The sequence below is a fragment of the Myxine glutinosa genome, chromosome 10 (genome assembly GCF_964187855.1).
Source record: "Myxine glutinosa chromosome 10, kmMyxGlut1.1, whole genome shotgun sequence".
Lineage (NCBI taxonomy): Eukaryota > Metazoa > Chordata > Myxini > Myxiniformes > Myxinidae > Myxine > Myxine glutinosa.
This window is the reverse complement of record NC_136270.1, coordinates 45,398,793-45,418,696: the sequence shown is the minus strand read 5'-3', so window position 1 is coordinate 45,418,696 and position 19,904 is coordinate 45,398,793. Positions and strand designations below refer to the sequence as shown.

Below are 19,904 nucleotides of genomic sequence, written 5' to 3'. Positions count from 1 at the left end.
TTCAGAGAGGGTCGATGAGAATGAGGCAGGTGAAAAAGCGTTTAGCTTACGGAAGTTGATAGTGCGATAATGCCTTGGTGCTGGGGTGGGGATGTTGATGGTCAGAGTGATGGCTAGGTGGTCAGAGAGAGTGAGGTCGGAGCCAGAGAGATGGTGCAAAATTAGTCCAGTAGAGCAGACAAGGTCCAAAATGTGACCACGGTTATGGGTAGGAAAGTTGACATGTTGAGTGAGGTTAAAGCAGGTGAGTAAATCAGTGAAGTCAGTGGTTAGCGTGGAGTCAGTGGAGTCCATGTGGATATTGAAATCACCATGTGGATATAAACATCATACCCCCATTTATTAATTCGCATATTAACTAAATGTCCTTCTTTATAAAATTCAATTGTAAGCAGGTAGTTAAATTCAATGAGGAAAGGTGTATGGTCAGTATAACCAGGTGTTGTGGTTGTAAATTTTACTTCTTTCACAAAACGTGCTGTTTTCTTTAAAAATATATATTGTGATAAATCACTTAATCTAATTAAGTCATTCGCATCTGTAGGGTTTGGATAATTGATTAATTTATAAGTATTCTTCATATTAATATTTTTACTTACACTATATTTTTGTCGTTCAGCCTGTGCCTTTGTATAATAATTTGATAAATCAATATCCTGAGAGGATTTTCCAAAGATAGAACCATCTTTTCCAACATAAGTCATTTATATTAGATTAAAAATGATATCATAAAACTTTTCATTATTGTTGAGTTGAAATAATACATATAAACATAATTGACCACAACATTTAGAATTAATTTCTTGAACTTGAAATGTTTGATAAACACCATTCTGTAAGAATTGTATTACTTCAACAGGTGGTGGCATACCATAACTATCAAAATAATATTTATCCTGACTATTATGAATACAAACCCAATGAGAACCATTCTGTGTGTCTAAATTCATAATAATATTCTTTGTATTCTTATTTATATGTATTAATTCATCTCTCATACAGATTACCACATTATCAATTTTTAGTGTTTTACAATACTTGGCTAGTTCTATATTTGACGTTGTATTCTTTCCAAATTGTTTAAACCATTTATCCATTTATTTATGAGAAAGATACAATCCATTACCCCGTTTAGTTAGTTTAACACCCGCTTGAGCGATAGAGGAAAGCATATCACCAACCAACAATCTAGCTTTATCAGGTAGACTTTCAAGTTTTTGAGCAAAATCTACAATTACACCACTTCCACTAATTTGTTTCTCCAACTCCTTGTTATGTCTTTCCAATTCTTTTTGAGCTTTTAGTTGTGCCTTCCTTTCGTTAGCAGTTTTTACCGCTGCTGAAATACCACCAGTCAATGCTCCCGCCGCACTTAAACCAGCAAATAAAGGAATTAGAAACGGGAGAAATCCTCCTCTTGACTCGTCTATTGAATATTTCTTTAACATAGGTTTCGTCATTTTAATTTTAAGTGATCCAACATCATTTAGTGTTTTTACTTGTGTGTGTGTGAGTAAAACTTCAATTCTTACAGCTCCTTTTCTTTGAATTGTATTAACATTAATAATACAAGGCTTTTGATTTTGAATACAAGATGTTAATTTATTAAGATTGATTTGATTAACATATACCCCAACCATTTATTTATGAGAAAAAACCTATGTGATATTAATCATAACACCATTATCTGTATTAATCTGTAATTCTGTTTCCTCCAAAAGCAAACAATAAGCATCAACTTCTTCATTCTCCCCTCTTTCAATGTATAGAGAAGTATCCACTCGATTAGACTTTATAGTTTCCTTTTGAGAACTCAGGTCAATTGCGTAGATTGTATATAAACCTTTAAATGCAACCATATCCAAAATAGGATCATTATTACCATTACTTTCACACACCTTTTGGTAGGACTTGTAGGCTTCCGCATAATCATTTTTTTCCCAATCAATTTCCAATCTATCTCGCGGATAAAATGTGCCATCAAGAGAAACCCGAAGTTGTTTCACCTTAGCATTATCACTCAGCGCATTATTCTTATTAGTACCGTCCTCTCCATCTGGTTTTTTAAAAATGAGCCAGAGGTATCGTGGCTTTCCTTGAAGAACACCCAAATTCCAAGTGTAGGTAGTGTGTTCCAGTTTAACGTGTTGACATCTTCTTTTAAGGTATGATACATTTAGCGGTTTCTTTGAGTTAAGTCTTCTATTTAACATCTCTTCCGTTTTAAGATTAGGAGTATATTCACTGATATACCAACACAAATCATTAATAACAAATTTATTGTTGTCTCCAAAAGCATTTTCATCCCCAAAAAGCAACCTATTTACATTATCATTCCTTTGTAGTTGAAATCTAATTTTAAGACCATACAAAACTTTATCATAATCGCAAAATCCAAATATACCTTTAAGAGGTACTGCTACGGTAAAACTATTCACTGCTTTTGTTTCATCATTATACATTGACTTCCTTTGACTATAACCAGGGTCTGCGTTTGTACCCGTTGACATATCAGGAATAAAACCTTCAACAGCTCCCTTACCCATTCTATCACTAAACGAATATAGTGTAAATTTCATCATTTCAGATGTAGCAGAGACATAATCAACCGCTTCAACCTCTTGTGTTCCAATATACAGGCGGACACTGTCAAACATTTTCCAGAAGAAATCATTTACGAGTGTAGCATTAGTATTATTCGCAGCCTTAGTGAATTTAAATTTACACAGCAAGAAACTATCAGCTATATTCAAGTAAGTTTGTTGATTATTTATTTCAAAACTTTTTGTTCCGTTTGAATTCCAGTCTGTTCCTGTTATAGCATTTACCTTAAAATAGTCTTCCTTTTTAGTGGAGTTTGAAATGATAATCGTATCATCCAAATCATAGATACTATCAATCGCTTCCATACTTGTATTTATATAGCATTAAAATTGTTGAAACCCTGACCCAAGTATTTTAATGATTTTTTGTCGTTCTTGTGAAGATAGTTGAGTTTTACCTTTTTTTATTTCTTTGATTGCTTGTAATTTATGAGACTCCTTTTGAGCATCTTTTATACTCTTTATAGCACCCGCAACGGAGCCCACGGCAGAAGCAGTTGAACCAATTAGGTCTTTATGTTTAAGGATGGTTGAACCAATACCCATTAGAGTATCAATTATCCCATCTCCTTTATTTCGAAATTGATGACCTACACCTCGTTGTCTCTTAGGTTTATAGTATCCTCTACCCACATACCTTGTATAGTCTGGTGAAAGGAACATGCCCTCCCCTGTAATTATTTTATATTTTCCCAACTCGTGTTTTCTCACAATAACCATTATTTATTTATTGAAAAACTTCACGTAGGTGAATTCTGATGGATATAATTTCATCATTAAAGGATATCATACGATTATCTTGGTCGGTTATCCTAAAATTTACTCTGTATATGGTTTTTCCTGACACAGGTAAATAGACAAGATTTTTTGGTTCCATATTAAATTTATAACCAATCGGGGTTGAGTATGCACTGAATGAAAATATTGTATTTGTTCTTATTCCATCGTTATAAGCACCATCAATCAAATCACAATGAATTAATACTGAATTTATACCGGAGGATATTTGGATAACATTATCACTGTAAAACGTCCCGTTATTTTCAATCTTTTTTGAAGAGAAACCCAATAGCTCTCTAAACGAATTTTCAATCGTGAAATCAACTTTATAATTATTTTTAAGTTTAATAGTTGATTTTGAAGTGTGTTTTTGAATATCTATTACAATATTTTTTGGTTCATCACCTTTTTCTTTCATAAGGCGAGAGACTTCTGAAGATATTTGAGAAATCTCGTAAGCTCCAGGTGAAACAGTTATAGTTTTGTAGGCAGTGCCTGGATTATAACTAAACTTGTTGTTTTTCTCTGTGATATTAAAAAGGGTATTGTAAGTTTCCATTGACAACAAAGATGCCTCATATGAGGTAAGGGGGTCAAGTTGTAGTGGGTAAGGGAATGAAGCTGTGTAATCGCTCGTTGTGAAATTAAAACTAAGAATTGTGCTTCTCATCTTATTTAATATCTAATAAAATATCTTTGTATTGACATTTATTAATTATTTTCATATTCATCAACTGATCTAAAATGGCTGAGGATTCATTAAAACAATTGTTGTTTCCAGCCTTCTTACTACCTAACAACAATAATAGCCTATTAACTAATTGTGATGGGTCATTTGGAAGAAAACTAACACCTGAACCAAGTTTACTTAAAGCATCAATAATATGTTTCTCCTTCTCATTCTTCTTACTTTTACCAGCAACAGAAACTCCATAATCAAGTGCATTTAACAACTCAATATATACCCTATCTTCCTCTCTTTCCATATCAAGTGGTTCCTCAAAATATTTTGAACCGCTGAATCCGGGGTTTGTTAGAAGAAACATTAATCTTGGAGTTAATTTAACATTTGGTTGAGTAGAACTCAAGAACATCAATTCATCATTAAATATCAATACCTTTTCTTCCACAAGATGAAACACTGCTGGTTCTTCTGTTGGAATGAGACCTGCTCTGGTTTTTGAACCCGCCGAATATTCATTGTTTTGAAGAGCTTCCACAACATAATTAGGGGGTTGATTTACCTGCTCAAGTTTCCGAAATAATCCCTCGTCATCATATTCTAATTCACCAAGTTCTTGTTTTGTTATCTGACTAAAATCTTTGAGCATTTGAAGTTTTTTCGGAGTAAATTCTACCGTGGGAACTGTAGGTGAGTGTTGAGTTTTCAAAAGTGGTTTAAAGAATTTCTCTTGTTTTCTTTCAAAGGCTTCTTCACCAGTTAGTTTCTGTCTCCGTTTCTTCTTTATCTCTTCCTGTTGTTTAACAACTTTTGAAACTAATTGTTGATGTTCCTTAAACTTTCTTTCTCTTTCTTCGGTATTCATTTTCTGTATTTATTTATTGAAAAATATCATTTAGTATCTCATCTTGTTTCACAACAATATATTTATATTTTCCAATCGTGTGTTTCATATAATTTTCAAATTCTTTTTTACTACATAACGTAGAGCAATTATCTCTCCAAAAATTATTTACATCTATTGAATTTAACTTAAATAAAATAAAAGTATTGGCATTGTTTCTTATTGAGCGTCGAGGGAGTTGAAAATATGATTGACTAAGATATATACAATTACAAGAAGAATGTCTCCCTCTTGTATAGTAGCTATCCATTACTGTTTGGTTTCTCTCATTAACACAATCATCAAAGATGACGAGGTTCTTTTTTGATTTATCTAAATCTTGAGGTGAAGGTATATCATCCGTATTATCACTGAGAATACAAGTTATGGGTTTCGATTTTGATTTCTGTGTATCACAAAATAATTGTATTATATCTTCAATATTATAATCATTCAGTTTGTTTTGAAGTTTAAATAAACCGATAATGTCTTCCTTTTTAAGACCTGCATTAAAACCCTGTGAGAGTAGTTGATACTCGGGTTGAAAACTTGACTTTGTAAAAATTATTAAATTATCATAATCTAAAAAATTAGGACCAAGGAGCATCTTTAAAAGTAAACAGGTTTTCCCACATCCGCTTGAACCAACTATTAGACATCTCAATGAATTTGGAATGTTTTTATGGTTATTAAATTTTATCTTATTTTCCCAAACGGGTAAAAAATCATTCATTTATATATTTGGAAAACAAGTCATCCAACTTTTTTTGAGCTATTTTAGAAACTCTATATTTTATCCTGAGTTCGGGTTTAATTTCAAAATAATTCATTATTTTATTTATGTAGTATCTTGTATTAACATTTCCATTAAAATTATTTTGAATAATAAATATCATTAAACCCTTATACATTTCCTCAATACAAAGAGTCTCTTTCCTTGTAAGAAATGGTGTATTATCACCATAATGCTTAACATTCATCTCTCTTATTAATCTTGTAAAGTAATTCATTTTTGGTTCTAATTTAAAAGAGTTATATGTTTTTTTATATTTCTTATTATCATTAATTAGAATATAATCACAGAATAAACATTGTTTATATGAATCCTCATCATTAAGCCCCACTCTATCACAAGCCGGACAATTCTCTAATTTATCATATGGAGAGTCTGGAAATTCTAAATATCCTTCAGAACTTATCATATTTATGTGGTAAATTTTTACTTAAACTAAACGCAAGTTTATTCATTAATAAATACAATGTTTCAAAGCACAAAAGACAAATTTCAATCAATCTCTACTTCGGTGGAAGATATAGAAAAATATGTCAAAGATGTTAAATTGAACAAAGATAAATATGGAAATTTTTGGGTAAAACCAGTTATGGAAAATAACATGAGCCCCTCTATTTCATTTAAAGGAAGAGCTCTAACTATACCTGGAAAGACATCCATTAAAGTAAATCTAACAAAAGTTTCTCCTCTACTCCTGGCAATTTATTCAAAGCTTGAAAAAGTGATTGACCACGATACTTTGAAAAAGAATGATAAGACCATTAATAATTCTAGAGGAGACATTTGTATTTTCTTTAATAATCCAAAGGGTGTAGATCTAAGTAAAATGAATGATGTTAATATTTCTGGTGAAATGTCATTTCGTTCTATGATAGTTAGAGATTATTTAAAGATAACTTTTGATATAAAAATTGTAGAGATTGAATCTGTTAATGAAAGAAAGTATATAGATATTGATGGGAATATTTTTCTTGCTAATTAAATATGAGTCAATACAGCAGTGAAGATTTTACTATTTCATTGAGCTCGGACGATAGTGATGATAGTATTTCATTGAACTTGGACGATGGTGATGATAGTATTTCATTGAACACAGATGATAGTTATGATACTAATAGTTTGTGCTCAAATGATAGTTATGAGAGTAGCTTTATTGATGACTCTGAGTATGATTCTGAGTATTCATGTGATAGTTATGACTTAGATGATTCTGAGTGAAAAAGTGTTTTAGTTTAAGCACAGCGATATATATAAAACGGAGCTGTAAAGCTCAAAAGTGTTTTATTTTAAGCACAGTGATATATATAAAACACCACGTTTTCTCACGCTATAAATATGGTTTATTGTGATACTTGCGAGAAGGAAGTAAAATATTATAAACAACATATTCTCACCGCAAAACATACATACAACATTTTAAACAAACTTTCCCCTCTTCCACCTGAAACAAAACACTGTTCTACATGTAATAAAAATATCCTCAAGAAAGGCTTCAAAATACATCTTAAAACAAATCTACATTTATCAAATTTTATCACAACTAAAAACTCTGATGGAGCATTCAAAGGACATATTAAAATAAGAGTCTTTAACTTCAAACCTCCTGAACCAGAGTCTATAGTTGATGCTGTAGAAATAGTTAAACCTGCTGTTCAAACGTTGATTGAAAAAACACTAAAGGAAATGAAACCACTTAAATTTTATATGGGAGTAAAATTAGAAATGACAAAGGATGAAGGAGTTATAGATGCACCATACATGAGAACTGAGCCACACTTTATATCTTCATATCAAGATTTTAAAACATCAGGAGTCTATGATGAACTTATTAAACAAGAGCAAGATGTGGATAATTCAATCGTTGGAAGTGGATTCAATATAGGAAAAATTATTTACATAGACATTCATATTCTTAAATCAGATCCTCTAAAAGCTTCTTCTTACATTGATTTACCCAGTGTTATCAAAAATAGAAAAGCAGTTATCAATATCAAAAATAAAGACAATAAATGTTTTCTCTGGTCTATTTTAGCACACTTACATCCTCCACATTTTCATGATGAAAGAGTATCTCATTATAAAAAATATGAGAATACATTAAATACGAAAGATCTAAAGTTTCCGATGACTTTAAATGATATTCCTAAATTTGAAAAGATGAATAATTTATCAGTTAATGTTTATGGTCTAACAGAAACAAACAACATTCAGGTTTTAAAGCTTTCTGACAATTGTAAACAAACTCATATTAATCTTCTATATTTTAATTCAGACGAAAATTCACATTATACATACATCAAAGATATTGCTAAATTAATAAAACCACAAGTCTGTAAGAGAACAAATAAAATATATATTTGTTTGCGTTGTCTTAACTTCTTCAATTCACAAGAAAGATTAGATAAACATTCAAATTATTGTGGCGAACATAAATCAACGGTAATCAATATGCCTAAAGAAGGCTCAAAGATCACATTCAAAGATGAAAATAAAAAGATCAAACATCCATTTGTTATATATGCTGATTTTGAAAGTATTTTAGAAAAAATTGATACTGCTTCTCAAGATCCAAAAGAATCATACACAAATAAATATCAAAAACATACTCCTTGTGGTTTTTGTTATTATATCAAATCATCCGTTGGTGATAAATATAACAAGTTAGAGATGTATAGAGGCTCAAATACCCCAGAGGAGTTTGTGAAACGACTAGAAAAAGACTGTGTTCGATTAACCAAGATAATGAGAGAAACCAATAAACCAATGTCCTTAACAAGTAAAGAAAAAAGGGAATTTATAAAAAACAATGTCTGTCATATTTGTGAGGAGAAAATTGGTAAAGGTCTAAAGGTTAGAGACCATTGTCATCTCACTGGTAAATATAGAGGTGCGGCTCATCAAAGTTGTAATATTAATTATCAACTCCCCTCTTTCATTCCTGTCTTTCTTCATAACAACGCTCATTATGATACACATCTATTTATCAAGGAACTCTCAAAGACTTCTGGAAGTATCTCAGCAATTCCAAACACGGATCAGAAATACATTTCATTCACAAAAACAATTCACACATCTCCTATTACTCATATCAGATTTCTTGATACATTTAAATTCATGGCAAGTCCATTGGTTAACTTGGTTCAAAATCTAAAAGAGTTTCCATGTCTTTCAGAGTATTTTTTAGATAAAGATTTTCTAACACAAAAGGGAATTTACCCCTATGACTATATGGACTCATTTGAGAGATTCAATGAAACACAACTTCCTTCAAAAGAAAATTTCTATAACAAATTAAATAATAGTCATATATCTGATAAAGATTATGTACACGCACAAAATGTTTGGGAAAAATATAACATCAAGAATCTTGGCGAGTATCACGATTTGTATCTCAAAACTGATGTGCTTTTATTGGCCGATGTATTTGAAGCCTTTAGATCTGTTTGTCGCACTGGATATGGATTGGATCCTGCTCACTACTACACAGCACCTGGATTGGCCTGGAGTGCGATGTTGAAAATGACAAAACAAGATTTGGATTTGATAATCGATGTTGATATGCTTTTGATGATTGAAAAGGCAAAAAGAGGTGGAATTTCACAAGTCTGCTCGAGTAGATACGCAAAAGCAAATAACAAATATCTTCCAAATTATGATCCAACGAAAGAGAGTTCTTACTTGATGTACTATGACGCGAACAACCTGTATGGCTGGGCAATGTCTCAGGCTCTTCCTTATGGAAAACTTAGATGGGTAAAGGAAAAAGACTACAAAAACGTTTTACAAGATGTATGTATCTCTACACAAAAAGAATTGGATGAAGAAAAAGTTGGTTATTATTTTGAAATTGATTTAAAATATCCAGAGGAACTCCATAACCTACACAAAGATCTCCCATTTGCTTGTGAGAAAGAAAGTCCAAAGAAAGAATGGTTGAGTGATTATCAACGATCGTTTGATATAGGTGAATCAACAGAAAAATTACTTACTACATTATATAACAAGAAAAATTATGTTCTACACCAAAGAAATTTGCGACAATATTTATCAAAAGGTCTAAGAGTAGAGAAGATCCATAGGGTTCTAAAGTTCAATCAAAGTCATTGGTTAAAGGGGTACATTGATTTTAATACACAAAGAAGAACAGAGTCAAAAACAGATTTTGAGAAAGACTTTTATAAATTAATGAATAATGCGGTCTTTGGTAAGACTATGGAGAATGTGAGGAAAAGACAAAATATCAGACTATCAACATCTTGGGAACAAGCATCAAAATTAATTAATAGACCGAGTTTTACTCGAGCTGAGGTCTTTACTGAGAACTTTTGTGCGATCCATTTGATTAAAGAGAGTATTGAAATGAACAAACCTATTTATATTGGAACAACAATTCTTGATTTATCAAAGTCATTAATGTATGATTACTTTTATAATAACTTGAGGAAGAAATATCAAAATGATGTTAATCTACTTTATATGGATACAGATAGTTTTATTTTGAAAATTAATACCAACGATGTTTATTCAGACATGAAAAGAGACATTAATATCTATGACACGAGTAATTACAGTCCAGAGAGTGAGTTGTTCTCTTCTAAAAATAAAAAGGTGATTGGAAAGTTCAAGGATGAATTAGGAGGAAATGTTATGAGTGAATTTGTGGGATTGAGGTCAAAGGCTTATGCTTATAAATACATTGTGAATAACGTTGAAAAGACTGATAAGAAGTTAAAAGGTGTAAAGAAAAATGTTATTAAAGAAACAATAAACTTTAAGGATTATTATAACTGTTTAACAACAAAGAAAGAAGAGTTTAGAAAGATTAATGGAATAAGAAGTTATAAACATCAATTATATTCAGAAGAGATAAATAAGAAAGCATTGGGGGCTTTTGATGATAAGAGGTTTATTTTAGAAAATGGAATTGATAGTCTCCCTTATGGTTATATAAGTATATAAGTGATAAGATATATATAAGTGATAAGATATATAAAAGTGATAAGATATACATAAGTGATAAGATATATATAAGTGATAAGTTAAAAAGGGGGGGGGGGGGGGGGTTGGGGATTTTAACGGGCTACCGCCGCCTTTTTTACTATTATATAAATGATAGAACCAAGTATCAACCAGACTAAAGAGTGGAGGTGTAATCAACCTTGGTATATAAATGGAAAACATAATGAATGTGAAAAATATCAAATAGGTATAATTGAAAAGGCAACTGGTAAAAAAGTTCACAAAACAAATAAGAGAATTAATTTAAATACCGGTGAATTGGGTAAAAAAGATGGAAATATTTTTGAGTGGACGGAAAACTTTGATGGTTGTCAGGAAAATATATACTTTAATTTAAAAATGGTATGTGGCACTGGAGGCGCTCAAATAAGAACATTGAGGGAGGTTTACCATTTTATCTTAGCTCAGTTAAAATATCTTAATAAAGAACCGAACTCAAACATATTTTTTGTTAATGTATTAGACGGTGAGGAGAGTTGTAGGAGAATTAAATTATTTCCCACACATAAACAAATATTTGTAGGGTCGTTGTTTGAGTGGGTTATATTCACCAGATGATATTAAGAGTAAAAGGTTAAAAGGTTCATAAGGTCAGAAGGATCACAGGTGTTTAAGTGGTCTAATGAATAAGGATAACATGTCAAAAGGTTAGAAGGTTCGTAAAGAACAGGGTGAGAGAAATAGAGGTATTTAGGGTCAATATGGAAGTGAATGGGTCAAAGATTAATCTGCCAGATGATATGTAGAAGAAGGATGATAGGTCTATAAGAGAAAACAAATATTTGTAGTGTTTGAGTGGTCTAATGAACAACATTAAGGATAGGTACTACAGACAAAAGGTTTATAAAGATGAGGGTGGGAGAAATAGAGGTGTTTATGATTTTTGAAAAAGACAAGGGGGTAAATGACATTAGATAGGGATTTCCCATGTTAAACGGAGGTGTCCCAGAAGCAACATTATTACACTACTTACAAGTCATGTTTTTACAAGTTACAGGTCATGTTTTTACAGGTTACAGGTCATGTTTTTACAGGTTACAGGTCATGTTTTTACAGGTTACAGGTCATGTTTTTACAGGTTACAGGTCATGTTTTTACAGGTTACAGGTCATGTTTTTACAGGTTACAGGTCATGTTTTTACAGGTTACAGGTCATGTTTTTACAGGTTACAGGTCATGTTTTTACAGGTTACAGGTCATGTTTTTACAGGTTACAGGTCATGTTTTTACAGGTTACAGGTCATGTTTTTACAGGTTACAGGTCATGTTTTTACAGGTTACAGGTCATGTTTTTACAGGTTACAAGTCATGTTTTTACAGGTTACAGGTCATGTTTTTACAGGTTACAGGTCATGTTTTTACAGGTTACAGGTCATGTTTTTACAGGTTACAGGTCATGTTTTTACAGGTTACAGGTCATGTTTTTACAGGTTACAGGTCATGTTTTTACAGGTTACAGGTCATGTTTTTACAGGTTACAGGTCATGTTTTTACAGGTTACAGGTCATGTTTTTACAGGTTACAGGTCATGTTTTTACAGTTATCGATAATATTTTACAGGTTGCAGGTCATAATTTTACAGGTTACAGGTCATGTTTTTACAGGTTACAGGTCATGTTTTTACAGGTTACAGGTCATGTTTTTACAGGTTACAGGTCATGTTTTTACAGGTTACAGGCCATGTTTTTACAGGTTACAGGTCATGTTTTTACAGGTTACAGGTCATGTTTTTACAGGTTACAGGTCATGTTTTTACAGGTTACAGGTCATAATTTTACAGGTTACAGGTCGTGTTTTTACAGTTATAGATAATAATTTACAGGTTGCGTCATAATTTTACAGGTTACAGGTCATGTTTTTACAGGTTACAGGTCATGTTTTTACAGGTTACAGGTCATGTTTTTACAGGTTACAGGTCATGTTTTTACAGGTTACAGGTCATGTTTTTACAGGTTACAGGTCATGTTTTTACAGGTTACAGGTCATGTTTTTACAGGTTACAGGTCATAATTTTACAGGTTACAGGTCGTGTTTTTACAGTTATAGATAATATTTTACAGGTTGCGTCATCATTTTACAGGTTACAGGTCATGTTTTTGGTTGAGGGCATGGCTGTGGTGCCGATGGAACGTCCGCTGTAGGTTAGGGCAGTTTTTTTTTTTTTACCTCTGCCACCAAAGGTGGTTATGTTTTAACCCCTGTCTGCCTGTCTGTTTGTGAACAAGATATCTCAAAAAGTTGTGGACGGATTCAGACAAAGTTTGGCAGAGAGGTAGTGTATGTGACAAGTACGAAATTATAAGATTTTGGTTAAGATCCCGATTCGGATCCGGCTACTAGAATTTTAAAGTGATTCTTCACCATTGGGTGATAGGGCCAAAAACCATATATAGCAGAGTATCTCAAAAAGTTGTTGATTGATTTGGACGAAACGTGGTGTACCGGTTGTGTGTGTGACAAGGACGAATCGTTTCTATTTTGGTGAAGATCTGTATATGGATTCGGATACGAGAATTATTTAATTTTTCAAGTGATTCTTCACCATTGAGAGATTGGGCCAAAAGCGATATATAACATGATATTTTAAAAAGTTATGGACGAGTTATGAATAAAAACTTGGTGGACAAATTGGTTAGGAGACAAGAACAAGACGATTCGATTTTGGTTCAGGTCCAACTCCAGATCCGGCCCATCAGTGGGATACAAAATGTAAACTGTTCAGCCTGGCGGAGGTATGCACTCTACCGAGTGTCGTTCTAGTTTTAGCGTTGTAGGCCCGATTTCAACCTGTTAATGAGCACAGATTATGATGTTGTCAATAAACCCTCGCAAGGCATCACATATGAAGCTCGTGGCAAAGTTTCATCAAAATCGTGTGTTTGGTTCAAGCGATAATGACTGAAGAGTTTACAGACTCACTCATTCTGACCAATGGACACTGCTCGATCGCATAAGCTCACCAGACTAAAGTCCAGGTGAGATAGAAATGGTCTGAACAATAGCAGCTGCCCTTCTACCAGAGCACAAGTGCAAAGTGATACGAATAGGAAGAAGTAACGGCAAAGCTGTGTACCAGATTTATGGACTTTAAATCCAGAAAACGTTCCAAGTAAAGGATCTAGGTGTATTGATCGACAGAGAGATAAAGTTTCATGAACATGGTTCGACAAGTTAGAAAAGCTTACCAGCTTCTTGGAATCATGAAGCAAACATTCCTAGACTGGATATAAGAACACTACCTCATGGTAAAAACATTGGCAAGACCCCACTTGGAATATGGGAATATTGTATGCATGGAAACTTCGTTGGAAGACAGATGCGGAGAAGGTTGAGAAAGTGCAAAGGAGGGCAACAAAGATGATCTCAGAAAGGTATTGGTCCTTCACTCACTTTTCTGCAGGATGAGGAAAAAGAGGAAGAGGAAGAGGAAGAGGAGGAGGAGGAGGAGGTCTCTACCGCCATCTCTACCACCTCTGACATCAACTCATCCTGGGAATTCTTCCAAAGTAAATTGCTCTCTCTCATGCACAGATTTATCCCATCTCGTCTTCAGTTGTCATACCCTTCCTCCCGTCCATGGTACACGGAATCTTGTGGTGAGGCTGTTGCCCAGAAACAACTTGCTTTCGTCTCCTGGAAAGCAAATCAAACGGAAGGAAATCTCATTTCCTTTCACAAAGCCCGAAACAAGTGTGTGTCCACCCTCAGGAGAGCCAGGAAACAATATCTCTCCGTTCTCAAGACCGAACTCTCTTATCTGTCTCCCTCTTCCAAATCCTAGTGGCATCTGGTCAAATCTGTTTCTGGTGTTTGTTCCCCCTCCATCCCCTCCCTCACCTCAAACGGCTACACGGCTGACTCCGTACGTGAAAAAGCTGAATGCCTCAACTCTGTGTTTGCCCCTAAATCTTGTGTACCAAACCCATCCCTCTCTGTACCCACCATACTGTCGTACCCAGCTGCTCCTGGACTCTGTGTTCTTTCCTCCTGACAAGGCGGAAATGTTTCTGTCAACCCTCGACTCTGATTCTGCAACTGGACCTGACGGCATCAGCCCACGTGTCCTAAAATCCTGTTCTTCCGCTCTTTCACTCCCTCTCTCTGTTTTCTTCACCCTCTCTTTTGCTCAAGGTCATCTGCCATCTGCTTGGAAATCAGCCAACATCACCACTTTGCACAAAAAAGGTGCAAAAACAGATCCTAGCAACTACAGACCAATCAGCCTTCTCCCAATTATCAGCAAAGTCATGGAATCCATCATTGCTTCAGATATGAAATCTTTCCTCTTCTCCAATGGCTTGATCTCTGATCATCAATTTGGTTTCAGACCTGGTCACTCTACTCTGGACATGCTGCTTCTGCTTTCTCAACAATGGATGGAGGTCCTCAATGCCAAACAGGAAATTAGAGCCGTCTCCCTTGACATATCACGTGCCTTCGATACGGTCTGGCACCCCGCTCTGCTCACCAAACTCTCCTCCTTTGGTATCCATGGAAATCTCCACGCATGGCTGCCGGACTTCCTCTCTAGTCGTAGTCAACGTGTGGCCCTGAATGGGTTTCTCTCATCTCCTCTTCCTGTTCAGGCTGGAGTTCCCCAAGGCAGTGTTCTGGGGCCTGTGCTTTTTTTGGTCTTCATCAATGATCTCGCTGACTCTCTTGAAAATCCTCTATCTCTTTGCTGATGACTACTTTCTGTCGCTCCATTCCTCATCCCTCAGATCGGCAGTCTGCAGCCTCCTCACTCTCTGCAGACCTGGTCAAAATCACAGACTGGGCAAACAAGTGGAACAAGTCTTTCAATCCTGACAAATCTCACACTCTTACGATGTCTCTCCGAAAAGACCGCCTGGACAACCCTCCCATCCACTTTCTGAATAATCCTCTCCAAGAAGTTCTGTCACTCAAGCTTTTGGGTCTCACTATCTGCCATGATCTTTCCTGGGAAAACCACATTTCAAATCTGGCCTCCATCGCCAGTCGCCGACTGGGCATCCTCCGTCGTGCGGTCCTTCCTTGGCACACCTGAGCTCCTCACCACATGCAAGGCTTTCATCCGCAGCTCAATGGAATACTGCTCTCCCCTCTGGGCTGGTGCTCCTGCCTCACACCTAGCTCGTCTTCACGCTGTTGAAACCAAAGCGTTCAGAATCATTGGAATCTCCCACGATGAAGCTAACTCCAAGGGCCTTTCACTCACTCACCGCAGGCAGGTTGGTGGTCTTTCCGTCTTATACCGACTCCTCTCTGGCCTTGCCCCCCCAGCTCTCTCTGGGCTCTGTCCCCCTAATATTCCTACAGGTCACACAAGATCTGCCTGCAACCCTCTTATGGTTAAACTGCCAAAATCAAGACTCTCTGCTCACCTTCACTCCTTCATTCCTCTTTTCTCCCGCCTCTGGAACAAACTCCCTCACTCTCTTCAATCCCACTCCACCCTCCAGGTCTTTAAAACAGCTGTTCACCACCATCTCTTATCTTCTCCCATCCAAAACCTTGATCTTTTCTACCCCCGCTAATTTCACCCCAAATCCACTTTTTTGAAATACCAACTTCTGTCCTGGAAGTCCTTGGTGTCCTTGTGTTTTATACTTCTCCCCCCGCCCACCACCCCCCCCACCTACCCCCCCCCCCCCCACCTCCCTTCCCACACCTCCTCCCCCCAAGCACTATCCCTCCAGAACATCTAACTGCTCTCAAATGTTGTGTTTGTGTGCTTCCCCTTCTCTCCCCATCTTGTCTTCCGCTCCCTCTTTTTATATATTTTGTTTGTCTGGTTGATTTGTTTGTGAAATAAATGTTAGCTCTTTCACGAGCCTCGATTCAGTATACAAAAAGACAAAAAAAAAAGGTGTCATCACAGTATACAAGATCCTAAATGGACTCAAACTGGACCCAGATCACTTATTTATTGTTGTGGAGTACAGAGCAACAACAAGAGGGCATTCCTTTAAATGAATCAACTCGAGGACAAATACCATCTTGACTTGCGGAACAGATTCTTCAGGTAGTATCACACTGGAGCAGCCAACCTCACGAGATCACAGAAGCAACGACAGCAGATTCATTCAAAACAAAACTTGACAAGGGAACGTGTAAAAATCAATGATTCCTGTCGTATTCCCACGCCACAGTGAAGATCCTGCACTCCGAAATGACGACGATCTAAAGGATTAACCACTTCCTTGTGCAATTATGATAATGATGACGATGACAATGACGATGACGATGACGATGACGATAACAATGACATTGACAATGATGAAGATGACGATGATAATGACTGACAATGATGAAGACGATGATGATATTATGACTGAATGACAATGATGAAGATGATGATGATGATGACAATGACAATGATGAAGATGACGATAACAAGGACATTGACAATGACAATGATGAAGGTGATGATAATGACTGACAATGGTGAAGATGATGATGATGATGATACATTGACAATGACAATGATGAAGATGACGATGATGATGACAATGCCAATGATGAAGATGACGATAACAATGACATTGACAATGACAATGATGAAGATGATGATAATGACTGACAATGACAATGATGAAGATGATGACAATGACAATGACAATGATGAAGATGACGATAACAAGGACATTGACAATGACAATGATGAAGATGATGACAATGACAATGATGAAGATGACGATAACAAGGACATTGACAATGACAATGATGAAGATGATGATGACAATGACAATGATGAAGATGACGATAACAAGGACATTGACAATGACAATGATGAAGATGATGATGACAATGACAATGATGAAGATGACGATAACAAGGACATTGACAATGACAATGATGAAGATGACGATAACAAGGACATTGACAATGACAATGATGAAGATGATAATGACTGACAATGATGAAGATGATGATGATGACAACGACAATGATGAAGATGATGATGATGACAACGACAATGATGAAGATGACGATAACATTGACAATGACAAAGATGAAGATAATGACTGACAATGATGAAGATGATGATGATGCAAACGACAATGATGAAGATGACGATGATGACAATGACAATGATGATGACAACGACAATGATGAAGATGACGATAACAATGACATTGACAATGATGAAGATGATGATGATAATGACTGACAATGATGATGATGATGATGATGATGATAATGACTGACAATGATGATGATAATGACTGTCATTGACAATGACAATGATGAAGATGACGATAAACAAGGACATTGACAATGACGGTGATGAAGATGATGATGATGATGATGACTGACAATGATGAAGATGACGATAACAATGACATTGACAATGATGGTGATGATGACAAAGGACAGCCGGTACGACCCAGGCTCGACTCGGCGTCGTTTTTTTGACTAAGAGACCCGAACTGCAACATCAGACCAATGTCGCCACTTACCCATCTCAGCAGCGTCCTGAACAATACTCGGGTCCTGGTTACGAGGTGCCGACATCTCAACTAATAGTAATAAGCACAACGATGGAATAAAGCGGCAGTTTTATAAAACAAACGTTAAAATCCGCTTGATGACGATGATTACATCGGCGAGGTTTGTCAATGTTTCCGGTAAGTGACGTGTTTACATCAGCACAGTGTGACGTGTACACTGCACATTACATCGCAATTCGCAAGCAACCAGACACTTCCGTTTTACGCCGGTTCACGTGATAGTTATGTTTCCTTTATATCACCTTGAATTTACTGTAATAGTTGGGTTACTGGAATTATTATAATGTTACATATCTAGGAAACATGTAGACGTATGTTACATTTGTTTTTAAAAGTAGAATCTTACCGAAATGGACGGGACACGCCAAGCCCTACTCAACTAATATTTCACGTTATACACCGTTCAGCTCACCAAGCCCTACTCAACTAATATTTCACCATTTACTCCGCTCAGCTCACCGAGCCTTACTCAGTGGTTATTTCACTTTATACACCGCTCACCTCACCGAGCACGACTCAACTCCAATTTCATTTTATACACCGCTCAGCTGATCAAGCCCTACTCAGTTAATATTTCAATTTATACACCGCTCAGCTCACGAAGCCCGACTCAGTTAATATTTCATTTTATACACCGCTCAGCTCACCAAGCTTTACTCGGCTGATATTTCACTCCATACACCGCTCAGCTCACCAAGCCCTCCACTGTTAATATTTCATTTTATACACCGCTCAGCACGCTGAGCCCTACTCAGCTAATATTTCACTTCATACACCGGTCATCTCACCAAACCCGATTCAGCTCATATTTCATTCTATACACCGCTCAGCTCACCAAACTTTACTCGGCTAATATTTCACTCCATACCCCGCTCAGCTCACCAAGCTCTACTCAGTTAATATTTCACTTTCTACACCGCTCAGCTCACCAAGTTCTCCACAGTTAATATTTCATTTTATACACCGCTCAGCACGCTGAGCCCTACTCAGCTAATATTTCACTTCATACACCGCTCAGCTCACCAAAACTTACTCAGCCAATATTTCACTTGATACACTGCTCAGCTCACTGAGCTCTACTCAGGTAATATTTACTTTTATACACCGCTCAGCTCAAAAAGCCCGATTCAGCTCATATTTCACTTTATACACCGCTCAGCTCGCCAAGTGGCTTTAGCACTCCAACGAAATGGTTTATTCAGAACGGCTGGCTTGGCAAACTGATTGGTTTGAACACACCCCAACTTCCTTTGAAGTTACTACACACAGGTTCACAAAGTCGAACAACTTTGGAATGGAGGTGTGTGACATATCCCGCGGGATTAAAGGGACCCAATCATGAAATTTGCTGAAGATATATATTTAGAAGATGAGCGTGCGCCAATTTTATCAGTAACGTTGCTCGGGAATGGGGCGAGGTGGGAGGGCATAAGGCGTTTATTTAAAATGGGCAGTTTAAGGTGATCACGGGGGGTAAAGGGATCTGAAAGGGTATTTGCCTTTGGGGACTTTATAAGGTTATAAGGTTCACTACCTCACACCATCAGAGACTCCTCCTCACTCACCACATTCAAAACATCACTAAAGACCCACCTGTTCAACACTGCATTCAACATTCAACCCACAGCATTTAACCCCTGACTATCTC

General features: G+C 36.0%; 1 protein-coding gene across 3 annotated transcripts in view; it reads right to left on the bottom strand.

Annotated features, from left to right (window-relative positions):
- Nucleotides 1–18,473, bottom strand: part of SELENOS (selenoprotein S) — a 77,057-nt gene extending 58,584 nt beyond the window's left edge. Inside the window, exons 1-2 of one of the 3 annotated variants that reach the window (XM_068099810.2) lie at nt 18,206–18,460; nt 14,151–14,393 (exon numbers count right to left, since the gene is read on the bottom strand). In XM_068099810.2, the coding sequence (XP_067955911.1) occupies nt 14,151 (1 nt within the window). In that variant the 5' untranslated portion in view covers nt 14,152–14,393; nt 18,206–18,460. Of the gene's footprint in view, nt 1–14,150; nt 14,394–18,205 lie in introns of all 3 variants that reach the window. The other 2 variants (XM_068099811.2, XM_068099809.2) reach the window with 2 other exon arrangements.
- Between the last annotated feature and the right edge of the window lie 1,431 nt (nt 18,474–19,904).